This window comes from Pleurodeles waltl, chromosome 6, assembly GCF_031143425.1.
Source record: "Pleurodeles waltl isolate 20211129_DDA chromosome 6, aPleWal1.hap1.20221129, whole genome shotgun sequence".
In the NCBI taxonomy this organism is placed as follows: Eukaryota; Metazoa; Chordata; class Amphibia; order Caudata; family Salamandridae; genus Pleurodeles; species Pleurodeles waltl.
Genome location: NC_090445.1, coordinates 334,943,093 through 334,967,360, shown reverse-complemented (window position 1 = coordinate 334,967,360; position 24,268 = coordinate 334,943,093). Strand labels below are relative to the sequence as shown.

General features: G+C 46.4%; 1 protein-coding gene across 1 annotated transcript in view; it reads right to left on the bottom strand.

Annotated features, from left to right (window-relative positions):
• Positions 1–24,268, bottom strand: part of CARMIL3 (capping protein regulator and myosin 1 linker 3) — a 1,220,401-nt gene that overhangs the window by 113,452 nt on the left and 1,082,681 nt on the right. The window contains exons 36-37 of the mRNA XM_069238205.1: positions 19,518–19,607; positions 2,067–2,206 (exon numbers count right to left, since the gene is read on the bottom strand). Coding sequence (XP_069094306.1) covers positions 2,067–2,206; positions 19,518–19,607 — 230 coding nt within the window. The remainder of the gene's footprint in view (positions 1–2,066; positions 2,207–19,517; positions 19,608–24,268) is intronic.

Sequence of the window (24,268 nt, the reverse complement as noted above, 5' to 3'; positions counted from 1 at the left end):
TAGCTTCGTAGTGAAGGTCCCTTCGTAGTGAAGGTTGATGCTGTGGTGTGAAGAAGAAGGTGGGCGGCGAGATCTTGGTACGAATATGCCCACCCCGCAGTCATGAAGATCCAAAAATCTTCTATATCGCTCTCTGGGGTCACACCAAGGGTCCAGGACCAGAAGGGCACCCCTTGGGGTTCTGGAACTTGCTTCAGCTGGGACCAGGTGCTGGTGCAGGATGCTGGGGAGCCTTTTGTGTCCCAAAGGCTGAGATTAGGAGGCCAGCAGACAAGCTCTTGGAGTCACTCTTGTAGCTCTGGGTTTAACAAGAAGTTGCAGATCAAGTTCTCATCTTCCAGGCAAGCGGGCCATCAGGGTAGCGGTTCAGTAGAGTTGCAGTTCATTCAGCAGAACAGCAGTCATTCTTTCTGTCAGAATATCCACAGGTCCAGAATTGTAGAGAAGAGTTGATGTCTGGGGTCCCCACTTATATCCTGGTGCCCTCCTTCAGGAAAGTTGGAGAAGTTTCTAGACTCTGGCTTTGAAGTGCAAGGAATTTTCTGACTCTGCTGGCTTCAAGTTTGCTACAGTGATAATGAGTAGTGTTAGGACCTTTGTGTGAGGGTAGAGCACTCCCTATTCAGCTGAAAGGGGGCCAGTGCTCAGCTCTGTCCTCTCATCCTGCCAGCAGATGCCCATTAAAATATCAAAAGGAAAATCCTTTAGATTTGTCTTAACCTCTGCAGAAAATCTGGGCGTGCAGAGCCAAGCATTCCCAAGAATGGTGACAGAAGTGTACATGGCCCTGTCCACAGAATCTGCAGTGGCAAGCCCTGATTTTTTATGGTGAGAGGCATTCTGACCATTTGAAATGGGCTCCTCAATAATGGACTTCTGTCGCTCACAATCCCAGCATTAGTACCCGGAATTTCTTCTTGGGAGGAGACATGGTATTGCTGTAAAGGATTTCTGTGAGGAAACCCCTCAAAGAGTGCGCAGCTCTGGATTTTTGTTGAAGGCGAGGTGACACTGCCTGATGTCACTTCAGGTGTTAACCGTGACCTGCGTCCCCTGATGGCGACTCGAGAGTTTTGAAGTTTTCTGAATCCAGTCTGCTGGTGCCTGGGGTTGTTCTTGAGATGAAGAATCTGCAGGTAGAAGTGTGCATCAGAAATCTGAATTGTCTCAGATGCCTTTGAAATTCAGGAGATTTAGCGTGAATCCTATTGCTATTGAAAAATGAATACTTATTATCATAAATATTTCGAACTATCACTTGAATCCCACATTCTGTGTTTTATTTCAGACTTTACATTTCTGCAAGATTATCTCAGAACCTGTTTTGAACAGATTAGAGCTGATGCTGTACATCAGACACATTCACAAGGTGAACAACAGATAATAATGAACTGAACTTCTCTTGATCATCTAGAATTACCCTTATAATGAACTTTTGTAGCCTCATGCTAGGCTTCAGAGTCTCCATCATGCTCTTTTGTCATTATAATTATCAGGTGATTTGTGATTTTGTTTATACAGCATATTTACTTTTTCAATGATTTAGACATTAGAGTTTCTATTTGTCATATCTCTTGTCTTTTTCCGTTTCTGTTAAATGTATTTTTATTTACTCTGTTTTGTTACTATACACTTGTTCATGTCGAATCTACATAAATTGATAAATTAAAATTTAGATCTAATAAATGTTGCCAAATTATCTCCATTTTAAAGCATCACCTATCTTGATGAACATCACATTTACTAGGAGGTCTGAAGAACTTTCCAAATAGGAGAATCATTCCATGCTTCACTAACTGAGAAGCATTCAACCTCACTCCACCTTCAATTTTTGCAGTGTTATAGTGTTATTAACACAGAAACAGTCCACTCTGAAGCAGTACAAGCACCTTCATGCATTTGTTCTTTCCTAAGTCTTTACAATCTCTCTTAAACCTTGGATGTTTTGTTATTCTAAGTTTGTAAACTGGGTCTATTTACATTGAAGTGCATTGATTGAATGAAACGCAACAGAAGAGCTGTCTTAAGCATGTACAGACAATCATACTAACTGCCACCTATTTTACCTTTATACTCCCAGACCCTGGGCTTGGCAAGAGTTTAAAATGCTTGTCATCCTCATCTTTTCCTTTCTCTCCTATGTCTCCTTGTGTTCGCCTGTCTGCCATCGCCTTGCCTCCACCTTGATCGCGGCTCTCCTCCTCAACTGAAAGATCAAATATGTGACAGTTGGCAAGATGTCTCTAAAGTCATAGGATAAGAAACAGTGGGACTGTGTCAGCAGAGAGGACTGACAATTAACAATAAGATCTTGTAAAGAGCCAGACTGTGGTGAACAAAAACAAGTGGCACTGGGGAGCAATTTGAAGAACCAGTTATTTACCTACATTAACATTATTTCTGATGCATGATTCATGTACCGCAGATTACATATGAGAACTGTTTCCAGGAGACGGACTAGATTCAGAACAAACTTTTGATGCAATAGAGAATGTCTGGCACCAGATGCTCGTGTGGTTACATACATTCCAAGAATGGCACAACCATAATCTATAGAAGACATGCTGTTGCCAGTGACATAGGTTCCAAACTGTTTTCAAGACCCACACAGAGGCTAAGACACAACAGGACAAATATACCAGTACCAGCAGAAAGAATAACTATTTTGAAATCAGCTATCCTCAAGACAACAAGTCAGATGGCAGTAACAATCTTTAGGTGTCATCAACAGGCACCAGTAATTGGCTATAGCAGCAAACATTATTTCCACTTCCACTGAGGCATCTAAAGGGGGTTCATGAAATGAAATCTGTGAGAACAACCATTTATTAGCAAGAGAGAGTGCCTATGAATCATGAAGGGCTAGAAAGATAAGAGAATGAAAAGAAAATTAAAATGGAGGAACACATGCAACAAAGTATTTCATACTAGACACTTGGGCGCACAAGGAGAGGACTTGAATAGAAAACAGAAATGTCTTCGGGTGTCATCCATGTTTCTACAGGGCATATCCGAAGTGGAATTCTCTTTTTGATTATAGCTGAAACAAACATTTTCCAGCTAGTTCATCCTCCCAGAGCTGAAGAGAACATTTCTGATAAAACACAAGAACGGATCTACATTTTACCTTGCAAGGTACATAATAGCAGTGTTTGCGTTAGCAGGACAAATGTAGATATATTCTCCTTCTGCAGCAGAAATGTTCTGTAGGAGGCTGGCCTGGTGTGTGGTGGAAACCTATGGTGTTGGCACCCTATACCAGGTCCAGGCAAAGCTTATTAATGAGTGTTACTGTGTCTAGTGTCTAGGAAGCCAGGGCTCTCTAGTGGAAGCTGTGGTGAGCAGCCAAGACTTATCTAGGAGGGGTGTGAAGCACTTGCAATACCACAGTAGTCACACAGTTACTTGTTACACCAGAAAGGAACCACACAGTGTTGCAAAAAGTATGGTACTTTATTATAGGAACACTGAACTTAGGGCCAGATGTACGAATTTCCGATATTGCGACTCGGAAATTATTTCCGAGTCGCAATATGGGATGCAGAACGTTGTCTCAGACACCGTCTGCGACTCGCTATGGGGTAGCAAAGACCCACCTCATAAATATTAACGATGTGGGTCGCATTTTGCGACCCCATAGCGAGTCCCTGCACTCACAGGGATGGTGGCCTGCTGAAGTGAGCAGATCTCCATGTCTGTGACTGCATTTTAAATATAGCAGTTTTTTTTTTATTTGGCAGCCCGTTTTCCTTAAAGGAAAACGAGTTGCAAAATAAAAAAAAATCACGAAACCATTTGGTTACGTTTTTTCAGAGTAGGCAGTGGTCCATTGGACCACTGCCTGCTCTGAAAAAACCTTTTTGGCAACATTCACAAAGGGGGAAGGGGTCCCATTGGGACCCCTTCCCTTTTGCGAATGAGTTACCACCAGTGTGACACTGGTGGTAACTGCGAATTGCGATGAGAGTCGCAAATAGGAAGGGAACACCCCTTCCTATTTGCGAGTCACATTCACAATTTACGAGTCGGTACCGACTCGCAAATTGTGAATGAGCATCGCATAAGGCCGTTTGCATGGCGCAAACTGCGATTTTCGCAGTTTGCACCATGCAAACGGCTTCCTACATCCGGCCCTAGATTACTAAAGGCAACCACCCCCCTTTCTGGAGGAAACAAAATGTACACAGCTAAGGACTAGGAATTAGCCTAAAACCATTAGAAATAGCAAAGCCCTATTGAGGAGTCCAGGAGCTGGAAAGGAGTCCCTGAAGTCACCTAGGAGCTGTCCCTCACCAGTCGCCACATTGCAGACGGGTCAGTGGTCAGGAGTTTCACCAACAAGCACAGGGAAATACAACTGGAGCTGTTGGAGACTTGCAAAGCTGAGGAGGACCAGCAATGCCTGGGGACTTGACCCTTGGAGGGGAGTCTGAGCTGACCCTAAGAAGACAGGAGAGCCGCAGAAGCAGTCGGAACCTTGATGAGCAACGCAATGGCAGCAGGCACAGTAAGTCGCAGTCAGGCCCAGTCAGCACACCTGAAGAGGAGTCCCTCGTCGCTGGAGCAGTAGAGAGGGGACTGTGCTTGCAGAGGTAGAGTGCTGTTGGCCGGGGTTACCTGTAGCCAGAAGATCCCTCTGAGCAGGAGTCAACGAGCTTTGGTTGCTGCAACAGTTACAGTGCACAGGGATTTTGTCCTGGAGGAAGAGGCAAGGGCACACCGACTCCCAAGTTGGAGAGAAGGCAGAGACGACCCAGGGGGCCCCTCAGAACTACCACCTGTGTTGGAGAATCTTCACAGGTCCAGAGGACAGCGGATCTCACCAGCCGGACGTCGTTGCCTTAGATGCCTGCGGATGCTGGGGAGTGACTCCTTTACTCCAAGTGAAATTCCTTCTTATTTCTTTGTGGCAGATGAAGTATTGTTTACTCCAGAGGATGCACAGCCATGAAAATGTTCCAAGTTGCTGACAGGAGTCACAGAAACAATGTAGCAAGGAGAGGTCGTTTCACTGTTGCAGCCTTGTTTGGTTCCTGTGGAGTCCAGCAGAAATTCCGGTGGCCAGGAGCAGAAAAGGTAATTGCAGAGGAGTCCTGGTGGAGTTTTGCATGCCGACCCACCCATAAGGAAGTCCCTAAATAGCCCGAAAAAGGTACTTGGTCACTTTGGCATCATCTGTCTGGCCTGACCAATCAGATGCTCCCAGGGGCCCCTGCCGATCTTGATTTCAAGATGGCAAAATCAAGTGGCCACCTTGAGGAGCTTTGGGCACCACCCCTAGGGCGATGATGGGCAGGGGGGTGGTCACTCCCCTTTCCTATGTCCAGTTTCATGCCATAGCAGGGACTGAGGGTCCCTGGACTGGTACAAACTGGATTATAAAAGGAGGGCACCAAATGGGCCCCTCAAAGCAAGCCGTGGCATGGGGAGGCTACCCCTCCCCAGCCATGTAACACTTATTTCCAAAGGAGAGGAGGTTGCACCCTTCTCCCACAGGAAATCCTTTGTTCTGCTTTGCCTGCTTGAGCTAGTCAGGCAGCAGGAGGGCAGAATCCTGTATGAAGGGCTGCAGTAGTGTGGGTCAGTGGCCAGAAGTCAAAGTAAATGGTGCAGAGGAATCCTGCTGGAGTCTTGCCCATCGAATCTGAAGACCCACCAAAGAGGGAGACCCTAAACAGCCCTGGAAGGGGGATTGGTCACCTAGCCAGGTGACCACCTATCACAAGGGGGCTGTCACGTCTCCTGCCTGACCTGGCCACACAGATACCCCCAGGGGCCTCTGCCCACCTTGAATTCAAGGTAGCAGAATCAAGTGGCCACCTGGAGGAGCTCTGGGCACCACCCCTGGAGTGGTGATGGACAGGGGAGTGGTCACTCCCCTTTCCATTGTCCGGTTGCATGCCACAGCAGGGGCCGGTGGTCCCCGGGACTTCAACTGTACCCAACAGGAACCAACAATCTGCAACTCCATTGATGATTCACTATGCAGCATTGTTCCTCAGACTCCTTCCAGCAAACGCAACAGTTCCTTGGCTGTGCATCCTCTGATGGCAACAAGTCTTCTGCCTGCACAAGAAGTAAGAAGGAATCTCCCTTGGAGTAAATGAGTCACTCCCCTGCATCGGCAGGCACCAACTGCAATGACGACAGCTGCGTGGATCCTCTCTCCTCCGGAACTGCATGGATCCTGCATCACAGGTGGTGGTTTGGAGTGGTCCCCTTGGTCCTCTCTACCAGCTATCCAACTTGGGAGACGGTAAGCCCTTGCCTCTCCTGCAAGACAGTACCCCAGTGCACTGTGACTCTTGCAGCTACCAAGGCTTATTTGTTCATCCTCCAAGGGATCTTCATGCTCTGTGTAGCCCCGGCCCCCAGCACTCCTTCTTGTGCCTGCTGTCTGTGGGTCGCCTATGGAGGATGTCTTGTTCTGACTCTCACAGATGCTGAGGGTCACCTCAGATTCTCCTCCTTTGTTCGAGTCCCCTGGGCCTTGCCGGTCCTCTTCAGCCTTGCAAAACCTTCTTCTCCGTCTGTTGAATTTGCCAAGGCTTTCTGGTGGTTTTCCAGCAGCACAGATTGACTGCATCATGACCGCTGACTCGCATAAGTTCTTGAACTCCTCTTCTGCTCCTCTGCTGCACTGCTAACTTTCTTCATCCACCTGGTCCTGCACCCACTGAAGAGTGGTTAGTGGCTCCTGCCACAGCCCGACACTCCAACTCAAAACTGGGCTTTGTCTCCTATTTTTCCAGGTCCTCTTCTGTCAGGATCCACCTTAGGTTTCTTCCAGTCTTGTCTGGGTCTTGCACAGTCCTTTTCCAAAGTTCTCATGTGGGTTTGGGGAAAAAACAGGTACTTACCTCCTCTCTCCTGGTCGCTGGGGGGCACTCTGGTACTTACCTTTTAGGGTTCCTAGTTCCTCCAGCTCCCTCCTACTGATTCCACTTCCTTGGGTGGAGGACTGTCTTTCATATTCCACTTACTTAGTGTTGGAAAATGGGTTATTGGTAGGGCAGGTAGGTACCTACACCTAGCAACAAGCCACTAACCTCCACGTAGGTACAGTTAGGTCTCAGTAAATTAATCCCAGCTCAACCCTTGGTAGCTTGGCAACGAGCGTCAAGGCTTAACTTAGGAGACAAAGTGTAAAGCATTCAAATATCACAAAACAGTAATTAAATAAAAGACAGGAAACAGTTTAAAAATCCAAAACCAATTTATAAAAATAGTTTATATTTTTATCTTTAAAATGACACAAAAACGATTAAAATCGGTTCAGGGGAACCGGAGATATGAATTTTTAAAGAATTATTACTTTTCTAGCGCTTAGAAACAAAAAGCGCCAATCGGGTCATCTGGTTGCACCTCGACCGGGGCAAAGTCAAACTTTCAGGCCGACCGCGATGGAGCCCTGCTCGGCTACAGGTCGCGGGAGGCCTCGGTTAAAAAGTTACCTTCTGACTTAGTCTTTATTTTGAAGTTTTTCTTCACCGGGACGAACCTGCCAGTTGAATCCGACCTCCTGGAGCCCTTGTCCGGATACGCGATGTGGGTTTCCTCGGTGGAGACTTTACCTTCGGACTTAGTCGTTTTTTCGAGATGAAAAACCTTCGACCGGGTTAAACCTGGATCTTGATCCGACGTCCATGGAGCCCTTCTCGGATACGAAGGCTGGGAGGTCCCGGTCAACTTTTTACGTTCGGACATAGTCTCTTTTTTGGATGTTTTTCTTTACCGGGACGAACCACGAAGTCAGGCCGGGTCGCGGTTGAGGCAAGCCGGCTAGAATTTCCGCGGCGGGTCGGTCCCTCTCTGGAGCTTTTTTCCAAAAATTCTCAAATCTTTTCCAAACTTCTGGGGCTTCACCCAGATGTTCTTTTAAGGTTCTTTTGGGGTCCACAGCTCACCCCAAGGGTCCAGAAGTTCTGTGATGGTCCTTGGGGGGTGCGGACTTCAACTCCCAGAATGCACCTGGCGCAAACTCCTTTTTGGCCACTGGACAGTGGTCAGCTGGTCGCTTTCTTCAGGAGTTGGTGCAGGGGACTCTGGTTAGCAATTTTTCACCTGTAGCAAACAGGGAGTCCCTCCTTGAACCAGTTGAAGCCAGGCAAAGTCCTTCTTGTGGTGAAGCCCAAGTGTGCAGCTGGTGCAGTCCTTCTGAGTGCAGGGTCCAGGTGCAGGCCAGGGGTCCAGCAGGGCAGTCCTTCTTCTTCTTTAGTTCCTTTCTTGTTGATTTCTGGAGGGGATCTGAGGTGTGGGGGCAGGTCTGCCAGTTTTATCCTTGCTCCTGGGTGAAAAGCAGGGGGGTCCTGGTCCTCCAATCAGGTACAGGGTCATCCCCCTGTGATGACCACTTCCTGGGAAGTGTGGCAAAAATCCATCCCAAAAGGCAACAGTCTCTAAAAATCCAACATAGCTGAATCTGATTTTTGGAGGTTACATCTGGCTGAGCCCACCCACTGGTGTGGCTAAAAATCATAAACACACCCCTCTCCTGCCCTCTCCTAATCTAATCAAGCGGGGAACCTAATTGTCTGGGGTTGCAGGATGTGGGGGTGTTGCTGGGTGCTCCAAATGTCCTTCTCTGCCTTTGAAGACCAGTTTGGCCGCCCTCCCCCTTCCTGCCTCACCATCTGCTGAGGGGAGATTCTCTCCCCCAAGCACATTCCTTTGTGTGAAGCCAGGCCACTTCACACCTAATCAAGGCAGCCTGGCAGAAGCTGCTGCAGGCTGGCCAATCAGAGCACAGCAACAAAAACAATGCAGAGCTGAAATTGGCAACTTTTTAGGTAAAGTCTAAACTTTTTACCTGGACAAGTTATATTAAATCCAACAACTGGAAGTTGTGGGATTTATTACAACAATCAATTTGATACCAAATTCTTGGTTTGTAACATTTAAGGAGACTTTAAAATTTAAAATAAAGTCTGCCCATTCTAGCCTATGAAGGCCATTTACTTCAATGAGGGAAAAACGAATTTGGCTGTTTTTACCTCACCAGGGCTTATAAATCTATTTTTATAAAGTACCTGCTTACAGTTATATGGCACCCAGCCCTAGGGGCACATAGGGCACACCTTAGGGGTGACTTATATGTAAAAATAAGGTAGTTTAAGACTTTGGAAGTACCTTTAATTCCAAAGTCGAATTTGCATATAACTTTAATTTAAAAGCAGCCAGCAAAGCAGGCCTGCCTTTAAAATGACACTGGGCACCTCAGCAGTGCACCTAGGTGTGCACCACTTATGCTGTGGTCCCTAAACCTACATGCCCTACCATATACTAGGGACATATAGGTAGGTTAACTTAGCCAATTATAATGAGCCTAATTTGCATATCCATTTTACACAGAGCAGAGGCCCTGGGACTGGTTAGCAGTACCCAGGGCAACATCAAAGTCAGGAAAACACCAGCAAAAAGAGAAAAATGGGGGCAAAAAGTTATGGGGCCTCTGCAATCAGCCCTGTTTTCTCACACTTAGTAAATGGCTTGGTCGGCCCCTAGGGCCTTTACTATTTGCTATTGCTTTCTATGCTAATCACTGACTTCTAATGTGCACATAATTGTGTGTCTTCTTACCTCCTATTGGAGTATTGCCTTGTAGGAGGATGGCCTGGTGTGTGATGGGTAGCTAAGGTACTTACACCTTATGCCAGGTCCAGGTATTTGTGTAGTGTAGTCAGTGTCTAGAAACAGGGTCTCTAGCGGGAGCTGTGGATGAGCAGCCAAGGTTTATCTAGGAGACATGCAAAGCTCATGCAATACCACCGTAGTCACATACAGTATTTACACAAATGAAAGAAAACACTCAGTTTTACAAAAATAAAGGTACTTTATTTTGGTGACACAAATACCAAAAATACCATAGAGACTATACTCCCTTAGGTGGTAAGTAATACACAAAATGCATAAAAACAGTTAGAAAACAGTGCAATATAGTGGAAATCAAAAAAGAGAATAATGGCCCTATGGGGAGCACAAACCTTATAATAAAAAAGTGGAATGCCATATTTGGTCCCCCACCTAGGTAAGTGGAGTGCGTAGAGGGGAGCTGGGAGTACTAGGAATGCCCAAAGGTAAGTACCAAAACATCCCCTTGCAATCAGGAAAGCAGGGATAAATCACTGCAAATTCCCCAGAAAACCCACCTAGAAGAGATGAAAAATAATGCAGAGCCCAGAAGAGACTGCAAGACACCAACAGTGAATTCCTGGACAAGAGGACCTGTGGAAGAACGGGACAAAGTCCAACAAGCACAGCAGAGTTCAGGAAGGGCAGGAGCTGCTACCCACCGGACTGAAGGTGCAAGAGATGAATTGACTGTGATGAAGGAGAGCCAGCACTGCAGCCCAGAAGACGAAGCTGAGTTCCTGGAGGATGCAGGTGATGTTCTGCGCTGGAAGGAGGATTGCAGTAGGGTTTGCGTCTTTGGATTCCACCAACAAGCCTTGGCACACACAAAACTTGCAGCTGGCGGAAAGTGGTGCTGCTGGGCACCAGGAAGGACCAGGTGGACTCTACCCAGAAGGGGGAGTCAGACGGGCCCTCAGTGACACAGAGAGCCCACAGAAGCACAGGCAGCACCCACAGGAGTCCCACAGGATGGGGACACAGTAGTCGAAGAAGGAGCGAAAAGGAGGCCCACGCCGCAGGAAAACCACTCGGGGGATGTGCGTCGCAGGATGGAGTGCTTGGGCTGGAGCTTCAAGATGCCTGAAGATCCCTTGGAGAGGATGCCAACAAGCCTTGGCAGTTGCAAATTAAGCAATGCACGGTGGTCCTATCCTGTGTGGGGAGGCAAGGGCTTACCTCCACCAAAGTTGGACAGCTGGAAGAGAGGACCATTGGGACCACTTCAGTCCCCCACCCATGTTGAAGGATCCACGCAGCTCAGCAGGAGGCAGGAGAGGGGATCCACGCAGCCAGTCGTCGTTACAGTTAGTGCCTGGAGACTCATTCACCCCAAGGGAGATTCCTCCTTCTTTCTGGCACAGGCTGAAGACAGGCTGTCCACAGTGGATGCACGACTGGGGAAACTTTGCTTGTCAGGTCCTGGAGTGTACAGATGCAGTTACTTTAGTCAGAAGTTGAAGTGGAGGTTGCAGAGGAATCCTGCTGGAGTCTTGCAAGCTGAATCTAAAGAAACACCCAAGAAAGAGACCCTAAATAGCCCTGAAAGGGGGATTGGTCACCTAGCTGGGTGACCACCTATCAGGAGGGGGCTCTGAAGTCACCTGCCTGCACTGGCCACAAAGATGCTCCCAGAGTTCCCTGCCAACCTTGAATCCAAGATGGCAAAACCCAGAGACCCTCTGGAGGGGCTCTGAGTACCATCCTTTGTCCAGTTTCGCACCAGAGCAGGGAGTGGGGGTTCCTGAACCAGTGTAGGCTGGATTATGCAAGAAGGGCAACAAATGTACACTTCCACGCATTACCAGTGGCTTGGGGAGGCTACCCCTCCCAAGCCTGTAAAACCTATTTCCAAAGGGAGAGGGTGTAACCCCTTCCCCAAAGGAAATCCTTTGTTCTGCCTTCCTGGACTTGAGTTGCCTAAGCAGCAGGAGGACAGAAATCTGTCTGTGAGGTGGCAGCAGCTTGGGCTGCTCGGAAAAACCTCAGAAGGCTGTAGGAGCAATGCTGGTGGTCCTCTAAGGAGCCGCCAGAGTGCATGGGATCATACAACCAATGCTTGTAAAAGCATTGGGGTATAATTCCAACATGTTTGATACCAAGCATGCCTATGTTCAGAGTTACCATTATGTAGCCGGAGATAGGTACTGACCTATGTCCATTACACACATAAAATGACATCCCCGCACTCACTAAGTCCAGGAAAATGAATCTGGAGATTGTGGGGTCATCTTTGCTAGTTCATGGGTGCCCTCACACACAGGTACTTTGCACCCTGCCCTCTGGGGAAGAAGGCCTGCCATATGGGTGACTTATAAGTGACCTGGTGCAGTGAAAAGTGGCAGTAAAAGGGTGCTTGCACCTTTTCATGCAGGCTGCAATGGCAGTCCTGCGGAACCCTTTGTTTGGGCTCCCCATGGGTGCCAAAATATATGCTGCACCCATAGGGATCCCCTGGAACCTCCTGGGTACCTAGGTACCATATACTAGGGACTTACAGTGGGGCACCAGTGTGCCAACTGTATGGTGAAATACAGACTTTTGAGAGAGAGCATAATCACTGGGATTCTGGTTAGCAGGATCCCAGTAAACAAAGTCAATCACACTGATAGGCAGATCAAGGGTGTAACCATGCCAAGAAAGAGGTCACTTTCCTATATAACCCCTTCCACCCCCAAATAAAGGACAAGAAGGTTAACCTTGCCCCGATGAGTCTTCTTTGTCTAAGTGGAAATATCTGGAGAGCCTATCTGCATTGGAGTGGTTACTCCCAGGTCTATGTTCCTCTGTAAAGTCCATCCCCTGTAGGGAAAAGGACCACCTTAACAATTTGAGGTTTTCTCCATTCATCTGTTTAAGCCATAAGAGTGGTTTGTGGTCTGTCTGAACAATGAAGTGAGGACCAAAGAGGTATAGTCTCAACTTCTTCAAGGCCCAGACCACTCTCTCTCTTTGGCCGACCAACACTTTTCTCTGCGGGTCAACCTTCTGCTAATGAAAGCTACTGGTTGATCCTGACTGGCTGTATTGAGTGGCGAGAGAACTGCCCCAAGCCCGACCCCTGAAGCATCAGTTTGTACTATGAACTTCCTGGAGTAGTTAGGGCTTTTTAGAACAGGTGCAGGACACATGACCTGTTTAAGTTCCTCAAAAGCGTTTTGACAGCATGCTGTCCATAACACCTTTTTAGGCATTTTCTAAGATGTGAGGTCATTAAGAGGGGCTACAATGGAGGCATAGATCTTACTGAACATCCTGTAATACCAAGTGAGGCTGAAGAAGGCTCTGACCTGAGTTTGTGTAGTACAGGGGAGTCCAATCCAACATTGTTTGGATCTTCACCTGTAGTAGCTGAATCTGTATCCCACCTACGAGGTGTCCCAGATAAACCACCTTCCCCTGCCCTATCTGGCACTTTGAAGCCTTGATAGTGAGGCCTGCTTTTTGCAGAGCTTCTAAAACATTCCAGAGGTGGACCAGGTGATCATTCCAGGTGGAGCTAAAGACAGCTATATCATCTAGGTATGCTGCACTATAGGCTTCCAGACCTTAGAGGACTGTGTTCACCAGCCTCTGAAAAGTGACAGGTGCATTTTCCAGACCAAAGGGCATTACTGTGAATTGTTAGTGCCCTCCAGTGTTTGAAAATGAAATACAGTTTTGGGTTTAGCCTCTTCTGACAACTTAATCTGCCAATAGCCAGCAGTAAGGTCAAAAGTGCTCAGATACTTTGCAGATGCCAGTGTTACTATGAGCTAATCTGTCGTAGGGATAGGATAAGCATCAGTTTTGGTTACTGTATTGAGCCCTCTATAGTCAACACAAAACCTCATCTCTCTTTTCCCATTCTGAGAGTGGGGTTTGGGACCAGCACCACTGGGCTAGCCCAGGGGCTATCAGACTGCTCAAAGACTCCTGGGTCCAGCATCTTTTGTACCTCTGCTTTGATGCAGTCACTGACATGGTCAAACTGCCTGTGGATTTTACTCTTCACAGATAGGCTGTCCCCTGTGTCAATGGTGTGTTCACACCATGTGGTTTGACCAGGTGTAAGTGAAAACAGTTCAGAGAACTGTCCTAGGAAATTTCTCCAGTCTTCTTTTTGAGACTCAGAGAGGCAATCTGCTAAGACTACCCCCTCCACTGAGCCATCAGCTGCAGGGCTTGGGAAGAGGTCAGGGAGAGGGTTACTCTCTTCTTCCTGTCCTTCATCAGTGGCCATGAGCAGGGTTAAGTCAGCCCTGTCATAGTAGAGCTTTAGGCAGTTAACATGAAGTACCCTGAGGGGACTTTTGGAGTGCCAAGGTCTGACACATAAGTGACCTCACCCTTTTTTCCACTATGTGTGATCCACTCCATTTGTCCTGGAGTGCCCTGGGAGCCACAGACTCCAGGACCCACACTTTCTGTCCTGGTTGGTACACAGTGAGAAAAGCCTTCTGGTCATGCCATTGGTTTTGCAATTCTTGGCTGGCCTGAAGGTTTTTATGAGCTTTCTTGATATATTCAGCCATTGTTGATCTGAGGCCAAGTACATAATCCACTATGTCTTGTTTTGTGGGATGCAGGGGTTGCTTCCATCCCTCCTTCACCAGTGCAAGTGGACCCCTAACAGGGTGAGCAAAAAGGAGTAGTTCAAAGGGGCTGTAGCCCACTCCCTTTTGGGGTACCTCCCTGTAGGCCAAGAGGAGGCAGAGCAATAGGACATCCCATCTCCTCCTGAGTTTTTCCAGAGAGTCCCATAATCACGCCTTTGAGTGATTTCTTAAAACGCTCAACCAACCCATTTGTTTGGGGATGGTAAGCTGTGGTGAATTTATAAATTACACCACATTCGTTCTACATAGCTTTTAATTATGCAGACATGAAGTTGCTACCTCTGTTGGATGCCACCTCTTTTGGGAAACCCACTCTGGAAAAGATTCCCAGGAGGGCTTTGGCCACTGCAGGAGCTGTAGTGGTCCTAAGAGGAATGGCTTCTGGATACCAGGTGGCATGGTCCACCACCACCAGAATAAAACTGTTTCCAGACGTTGTAGGAGGGTCTAGGGGGCCAACAATGTTAACCCAGACCCTTACAAAGGGTACCCCAACCACTGGAAGTGGAATTAAAGGGGCCTTTCGAGTCCAACCTGTCTTGCCACTGGCTTGACAGGTGACACAGAAGCGACAAAACTCCTTTGTGTCTTCAGACGTATGGGGCCAATGAAAGTGAGGGACCAATCTGTCACAGGTGACCAGCTATGGGAATGTCATGTGCCAAGAGTAAAAAAAACTCTCTCGATATTGCAGAGGTACTACACATCTCCTGGTGGCACTAGGTTTGGGATCCCTAGGTTCTGAATACAGGAGGTTGTCTTCCCAGTATACCTTGTGGGTGCCACTGACATCCCCTGTCTCATGTTTCACAGCTTGTTGTCTCAAAGCCTCAATTGTGGGACAAGTCTTTTGAGCCACACTTAACTCCTCCCTGGCAGGCCCCCCTGCACCTAAGAGCTCAGCTGTGTCAGCTTGGAGTTCTTCAGATGTAGGTTATGTCCAAGGAGTAGATTCCTCCTCCTCAAAGGGGCAATCATCAATAAAGGGAGGGATAGGGTATAATTTTGTACCCTTCCTACCCCTGCTTTTGGGAAGCTCTTGATCCATATTTTCAGGATCCATGTTTCCCTGTTCTCTTTGCTTTTTGGCCTGAGCCCTGGTCAAAGCAAAGAAATGCCCAGGAATATCCAGCATTGCTGCATGGGCCTCCAACTCTACTTCAGCCCAAGCTGAAGTCTCCAAGTCATCCTCTAGTAGATACTCTAGAGATAGATCTGTGGACCCTACAACCTTTTTAGGATCAGTAATCCCCTCCCCCCCCAGCTGAGGTCAACAACTGCCACGGGGTGGCTCACAGTATTGTTGTGGGCGTCAATTACTTGGTACTGGTGACCAAGTAGGTGTTGCTCAGGAGACACCAGTTTTTCAGTCACCATGTTGACTGTAGGCTTCTACTTGAACACCATTTATGAGGGGTTGTTGCTTGTACTTATCCATATTAAGGGGACAAGCAACAAGGGTGGCATGGTCAATGCCACCATCAGAGGCAAAAAAGCCCCAGTGGTTTCCCTAACTAAACCAGTCCCCACTACGCTTCCCAGAGCTAGTCCTGCTACACCCTTGTACTGACTATTAGTAGTATTAGTCTTCCCACCACTACTGCTATTGCTAGGGGCTCTAGTTGTAGGAGTGGGGGTTGTAGTGGTGGGAGGTTTGGTGCTTTTCTTAGGACAGGCGCTGTCTCCTGCCTATGGCCTTTGTTTCTACAAATATAGCACCAAGGCTTTTTGGTCTGATTGTTATTGGAAGAGGATTTAGACCCACCCCCAGAACAGTTTTGTGGGCCTTTCTTATCTTTGTCCCCACCCTTGTCATGAGACTTACCTGCTTCCTTTTTCTTTCTTTGTCGCCCCCTGTGTGAGCCTTTCTGATCACCCTTGTTCTGACACATTTGTCTGCCTTCTTTCCCAATTCTTGGGGAGAGGTCATATCAGAGTCTACCAAGTATTGGTGCAACAAATCAGACACACAATTATTCAAAATATGCTCTCTCAATAGTAAATTGTACAAGCCCTTATAGTCAGACACTTTGCTGCCATGTAACCAGCCTTCCAAAGCTTTCACAGAACAGTCCACAAAGTCTACCCAGTCCTGTGAGGACTGTTTTCTGGTCTCCCAGAACTTTATTCTATATTGCTCAGTGATGAGACCAAAACCATCTAAAAGTGCAGTTTTGAGAATGGTGAAATTGTCTGCATCCTCTTCTCTGACAGTGAGAAGTCTTTCCCTTCCCTTGTCAGAGAAGGACAACCAGACGATAGCAGCCCACTGCCTTTGAGGGACCCTCTGAACTTTACAGCCCCTCTCAAGTGCAGCAAACCACTTGTAGATGTCATCCCCCACCTTGTATAAGGGAACAATTTTGTGCAGGTTTCTGGAATCAAAGGAGTCCTCCCTGACTTTGTGATCCCTGAAGCTTGAGCTGCTGCTACCATGGGGTGTTAGCCCCAGCCCCTGCCGCTCTCTCTTTCCACTGCCAAGGTTTTCCATTCTAGGGTTAGTTGATGCTGTTGCAGCCTCAGCCTGGCCTCCTCCAGTCTCAGTTTCCTGAGCTCTCTATCGATAGAGTCATCTCCTGGAGTTGTGTAGTATGATCCCTCGGACACTAAAGTGATATGAGAGTGAGCAGAGGTGGATCTATTCCTAGGCTTAGTGGCCCTTTCTGCTTTCCTCTGGGTATAAAGGGGGCCCTACCAGTATGGCTTCCCTTCCCACTTCCAGCTATACTAGTGGGTCTGCTAGGAACATTATGACCCTTTGAGGTATCCTCCCCCAGACCTAGAATGTCATGTTCTACCTCAGAGGGTTAGGGTCTACTTCTTTTCCCTCCTCCTCATCCTGGCTACCAGCTTGGTCACGGTCATCCTGAAGGAGGAAGCCCAAGAGCAGATTCTTATTAGGGTTCCTCCCCATGTCTAACTTTCTCTCTGCACACAACCCCTTTAATTCCTTGAAGGCCAAGTTCTCATAGGGAGAGTCTATGAACTCAGAGGTGTGTCCAGTTGCAGACATGGTGTGTGTTAGGATAGTGCAGGGTGTACCTAACCTACCTAACTCCTAGTCTACCTGAAAGAAGTTTAGAGCAAGGGCTATGCCTAGACCCTAGCTTACCTACACATTAGAGACTCGCTTTCTACACTAGGTACTATGTATACCTCTAGGTAAGGAGTGGTCTCTCCTGTGGAAAGCACCAGGTGACAGAGTGATAAGGCAATTGCAAGTGTTTATCCCACCGTTGCACCACCAATGTAGGAGGCTGGCCTGGTGTGTGGTGGGTACCTCACGTACTTGCAACTTATACCAGGTATCTCCTATTAGTGTAGTGTAGTCAGTGTGTAGAAGCCAGGCTCTCTAGAGGTAGCTGTGGATGAGCAGCCAAGGCTTATCTAGGAGACATTCAAAGTTCATGCAATACCACTGTAGTCACACACAGTACATATACACAGAATGGGGCTTGCGCCCCCGGGGTGCGCTTGTGGCGCAGGGAGCATTGATGTCAGGAGTGGAGCCAAAGAATGCCGACTGTCTGAGGGCGGTGCAGTTCCAGATCCAGAATCGGATCCACAAGGCCCCACTGGAGCCGAGTCCAAAGCTGCCAACATGGAACCTGATGGGGCCTCTGCCGACCCTGCAGGCCCTAGGGCACTCTAGTGGGGACAGCCTACTCAAACACGAGGCACATGGCCTCATTAAACTCTTTAAGTTGAGCGGGAGTCGCTCTGGCTTCCGGAAAGGGAGGAAGGCACAGAGTGGGCCCTAGCATCGGTTCTGCAAAACCGTGTCTGGAACGTCAACGATCCCGAGTCGCCTCATTGGCCGAAGGGCAAGGCGAAGTTGAAGTCTGTTTACACTTCTTCTTCTTGTGCCTGGAGCGGTTCCGTGATCTTGTCCTCGACTAGGACCGTGACCTCTGAGGAGTCACGCTGGCCGATGTCGACTGCCGGGCTGCCATTAGTTTCACAGACCACTTCCTCAAAGCTTTGGGAGCCGTGGCCCAGCTTCTGAGCACAAATTTGAATCATAATTGCGCTGAAGACACCATAGACACACCTGGTGTGGATCCATCACCGACATACAGCAATGGCAGGCGCCACACAGCTTGAATCAAGTCTTTCTTGAGGTCATCCTCACACAGACGCAAAAAGGTCGAAAAAAGCCTGTCAAAAAAGACAGAGGGTAGCCCTGTTCCAGATTTGTGCTTAACCTGCGCAGAAGGAAAAGAACTGACATGTGCGCGCCTGGGTGATGCCTTAACAGGCGACCGTGATGTCACAGACAGCTCCAATGACGCCATGCAGATCCGAATGATGCCACCCGATGGCAGGTGCAAGGGTATTGCTCAGCAAAAGTCCCAGATTCCAGGCTGATACCTGGAATTTCTAAAGGGAAGGAATATGCAGCTAGAAGTCTCTATCAGATAGATGGCTTTAAATTTTGTTTTTACTTTATCAAATTTGCTGGGCGTTCAAAGAAAGAGGTCAAATGTCAGACTGTGTTTTCTGACAAATTGCTTCTTACTGATTTAAAAGGAAAGTTGGTGTTTAATTTTGTTTCTCTGACTATAATGTTAGCAGATTTTGTGGAGTGAACTATGCAACAAATTTACTGGTTATAGTGAAAGTGAAAGGAAAGGATAGGATGCATTTTTTTTCTAACACACAAGAACATTTAAAAAATACCTGTAAATGAAATGTGCAAATATTTCAGTAGTTACGAAAGCACAAAGTAAGCATATTCTTTTTGTAATTCAGAGGAGTGATAGAAACAAAGATTTTACCAGGATCAAATCAAAACAATACACCTGGTGATGCGTAAATGAAATACTCATTTAAACCCAACGTCAACACATTATCCTTTGTACGCTGTATAGTTTTATCTCTATGAAGTTTGTGGCAATTTCATCGCAAACGTGTTGTCTGTAAATGAAACTGCTCAAGCACCACAGGTAGTCAGGAAAACGGAACATGAAAAATCCACCTTTGGCTATGGCAAATCGAAATATGTTTGCTGACAAATGTTTTATATGATGTTTTCTGCAGCAGGGTCCCATGTCACTGTGTCCATCATATATGCCTACACATAGGCCGAAAAATGAAGGAGTAGGAAATGGCATAGGTATGAAATAGACGGAAGAATAACACAGGAAAGAGAAAAAGATAGAGAGGAAGAGGCAAGAGTAGGCAGTTGCAGTAGAAGAAAATGTGTAACAAAGCAAATGGAAATATGCAACTGCAAATATTCACAGCAAGCCCAAAGTTTAACAGTTATATGTACTCAGCTAAAGTTACCTAGGTGCCAACCAACTTCAGATCTTCTGCTGGTGGAAAATATTGGCTTTAGTGTTGAAGGTGGGGGTTGGGGCTTCCAGCTTCCTTTTCCTGCCCAAAGAAAAACGTTACATTAATTTCTTGCTCCATTTAGTATCTGAAATGAATTAACTCTGCCTAATTTCCCTTACTGACAGGTATCCAAACTGCCCGAAGTTCAGGTGGACATAGTGAGGGCAGTTTTTTAGGGTCCCAAGGCAGTCAGAAGTTATTGGAAAAAACTTGTATCCTTGTTTAGCACTGGTGTTCTTAGGCCACAGTATTGTCACATTCAAACTGAAGTCCCAAGTACTTCATTTTAGCACAGGACTCTCAGAGGGTAGCGCAGTCACGGCTTAATCCAGGATACGGTGTGGATTAGAAACTCATAAACAGTGTGAATCATCAAAAAAAAACAGCTAACACTTTCAATGTCGAGATAATCTTTAACTTGCTATAAGAAAGAACATAATTTCCCGGTAAGTGGTCCACACATTAAATACATATAACTTTCAAAAACAAAAGTGCCAAACTTCTTGAGGGCCACAGAACAGACTCAAAAAATGTCTCCTTAGCACTACGTGTTTTCTTTAATAACTGTATTTTTCTTTTTGGTCCAAGCGCAGTCTTACCCAACAAGAAGTAACAAATACTGCATACTGCAGAACATAAAAAGCAGTCCATCCACTGGCACATTCCATATCATAATACTCTAGTAAACTGTTCTTTCAGTACTTTGTTCTGTAGAACATTTCTGATATATCAGGATTCAAGCTGATAACCCAAACCCTTTCCCTGTATGCCACCAATAGTTCCTGCCTTCCCTCTATCGCCGCCATAACAGTAAATACATAGGCCCTATAGATATCAAACTGTTGTGTGCTTCCTGTTTCCTTTATGTAGATGTACCTTTAGCTGCTCCACATACTGTCCAATTCACATCTCTAACATTTATCCAAGCTTTTTAAACATTTGAGACTTTCATTCACTTCTTTTTGTTAAAGAGGCCTATGGCCCGAGGTGTCAATTTACCTCTGCGACATGAAATCATACTTTTGTCAGCTAAGTCATCAGTCAACCTAGCGGCCGTGCTCACCACTTTCTTTGGTCCCTCTTCTGCCACTGCCCATGCTCCCATATCTGCGAGCCAGAGATCAGCCTGTGGACTCCCTTAACAAATGTATCACAATACATCTTTTCAGTAAGATCACTCCATACACTGCACATTTATGTCATATTTTTTTTTCTTGGACTCAAACACAATGCGCAGAAAAGAGGACTGGATGGTCAATATGCACATCTAGTAGTTTAGGGCAATAGCACGTTGTGTGTAAATAAATCGCACTCCTGTTGATGCATCTCTAACAAGTTGGGAAAGGGTCTGGGTATATTTTGTGGAGTTTCACTGGTGTTAGATATGTCTTATGCAAAAGTACTTGAGATTTTTTTTTCACTTGCTGACACAGCAGTGACATTACCATGTTGTTCTTTATCGTTTTCAATGGCTGTAGTCACTACTGTCGTGGATTCATTTTAGTTTGCCTGGGAACAGAAGCTTAGCTTAGCTTCGACTTGCAGGCTTTTACCTAAATAAACATGCTCTGTCTTACTATTCAGTTTTATTCATTTTAGCATTGCTTGCAGTTCTTGCATTTTAGGAGAAATGTTTTTATTTTATAATCAGTCACCATTCCATTAAAGCATCATTAGCAGTAACGTACGTCTTGCATTGCCATCATGTCCCTTTGTTTCGCACTAGCAAGAACAGAATGTGAACATATCAGTCATTTTTCTTATGGTACTGCCGATGCAAGTTTGCGCATAAAATCTAACGCCTAGGTACATACCCACGCCAGGATATCTGCAAGGACAATAACATGGGCCTTATGAAAACACTCTGTGAGAACAAAGTCATTAGAGGGGGTTCCACCCAGGATATTCCATCCATACTGCACGTGACTTTGAAGCAGACCTCAGCCTTTGTGTCTCTACACCACCTGATTTGGAGACTGGAGGCCGACCTTGTTCTACGGTAACGGAAGTTGGGGCACTTCGCATGGTTTGGGCAGATTAGGTTTATCATGCCGTTCTCTCTTTAGGGTAGAAATATGTTTTAGGTAAGAATTTGTGTATTATTGTTTATTGCAAAATGTTGAGATTGTTCATATTCACATCTCTAATTCTCACATACCTGATTTTATCTCTTGTCATTATCCTAATCATTGCAGCTCATGTATTTTAGCATAGATTGCAGTCTTTCCAATAAATGTATTGAAAACTATCCCTCATCTGTAAACTTCGTACTTGAATAGCGCACTACTCACCTGTTAGGGTCTCAAGGCACTGTACTCATACTGGTGTGGAACCCCTCCTGGCTTTTCCCTGTGAGGTGCCCACTCCTGGGCAACCTCCAAGGTGAAGCCAGGCATCCCAGCGCTGCGGGGGCCATTGTGGAAACTAAGCAAGCTATTGCCCAGAGTTACAGAGTGGGACCCATGAATTAGATTAGGCACTGATGCGAGAATTATCAGGTCCGAGGAAATTGAGCCCAAGACCTGCCGAGGCAGGAATTGAACCCTGGTCCTGGGCCAGATTTCTGCATCAGGGTCTGCAACTCTAACCATTGAGCCACTCATCTCCATTCTTGTCTGTGTGTGTGTGTGTAAGAGACCTACTGCTAACAAGAGAAAAGGGTACAACTTGTTCCACCATGATATTTCCCCGGGAAAACCCCTGAGTCCATGCGCTAGGCTGCCAGAAATCACCTTTAGTATCTGTGTGCTGTTCAGGTGCTGTTAGAAAGCCATAAGGATTGGGCCAACATTTGCCAACTGGTGTAGGAGTGACTCAGTCGCTTACAAGCCAAGGTGCTGCTGTCCCTTATTCAGCAGTCTTGTAGAGATATGAGAGCCCTTACAACACTACTGCTGCACATGTAGAGCCAGGGAGGCCTCAAAACGTTTTTATAATCCACACCCATGTCCTTTCTACCTACTTCACTACATAAGGATACCAATTAAGATATATTTCCTCTTACCAACAACAACTACCGCAAGGAGGTCTGTGCATGTGTCCCCTCCAGTAATCTCTTACCCTCTCCCAACTGTATCAAATGCTGCAGCTGTTTGGCCATAAAATACAATTTTACCTCTGTCAGCTCAAGTTTTCCCTAATTACAGGTCAATTTTGGTGTACTAACTGTAAGTACCATGTGTTTCTTTGCCAAGATCAGTAAGCCCAACAGCTTATCGATAGTCAGATGTACCTTTTGTGCATTTGCAAACAGTCCAATTCAGTGTTTGCAACCACAAAATTGATACTGGGCATTTGCAACCCCATTGTAGGAGTCAGTGAAGCTTTACTGCTTCTAGATGGGTATGTGAATGGATATCGATTTTATAATTATAATTTTATAAATATAATTTGTGTGAATCATTCAATGGTGTAGGCAATGGTCAAGGACTGTTTCCCCTTTGTGACTCCCTTTTGGACTCCTTCCCCTTTGTGAATTTTTGTGAATCTTTCAGTGGTGTAGGTAATGGTCAAGGATGGTTTAAAAGTTGTCCAATGTCCTTTAATTAAAACAGGCTGCTTATTTTATATATATATTTTGAATCAATTACAGATATGGTGGTCTGCCTGACCTTTGCAGGCCACCAACTTGTGATTTGGACTAATCAGACTATGTCATATTTTGTGACCGACCTCGTGAATGGTGATGAAGTAGGCTAGATAAGGAGGCTGCTCCGTATTGGAATTTTGTGAATCGACATATTAGTACACAGATTTGTTTGCAGAATTTTACATCTTTTTATGGGAGGCAATTCTAGTTGGGGAATGCACCACCGCTCGTCTTCCTCTGAAGACAGATAAGTGTCTTCACAGTACAAGGGTTCAACTGTAGTATTGAAGTCCCCAGCTAATACTACATGTTGATTACTAGGCAGGGTCTCGAGTATTTCCCTAATGTAAGCAGATTTTCTGACCTTTTGCCATCCTTGACCCCTCTGGCATAGATGTTATAAATGTCGACAGTTGGGGCCCTGTTTGACCTCATTCGGATTCCTAGTACATCTGGGGACACATTATCCAATTTTTCAATCAAGCAGTTTAATGAAGTTCTTAACCAGACTAATAAGCCACCATATGGCCTTCCGAAGTGATCAGCTTTGGCCAGAATCCAAGAATTGGTGTACCCGGTCCTAAACACCAGCTCTGTGCTCCAGGTTTCCTGGAGTATGCAAACATCAAATATACAGAAGAAATCAGTCTAATAAGGCAAGAGGAATTTTGATTTTATGGCAGCCACATTCCAGGAGACAAGTGATTGGAAGTTATCTGTGGCCATCGTTGGAAGATTAGGTGCCTTGGGGGCTTACTCCATGTGCCCCTGGGCTGTCCGTAGGGGTGTGTGGAGACTGCAGCATGAGTGGCTAGGTAATTTGATGCTGAAGTGCCCCCCTGCGGAGTATGGACTGGAGCAGACAACACCCTAGGTGTTGTTGGTCCTGGGATGTTAATCACTGAGAGCTTGCAACTAGCATTAGTGGGTGCGTATTGTGCTTCTGAAAATCTGGAATTCTCTTGGGATAGTCAATCCGGTTCACCCAAAACAGTCGTGATCAGAAGGGAGGTTTGGACTTTGGTTTGATTTGGCCAAATATGAGTCTGCCCTGGAATATTTTAATTGTATAGACGAACTGTTAGGCAGGATAACAAGAATATGCAATAAT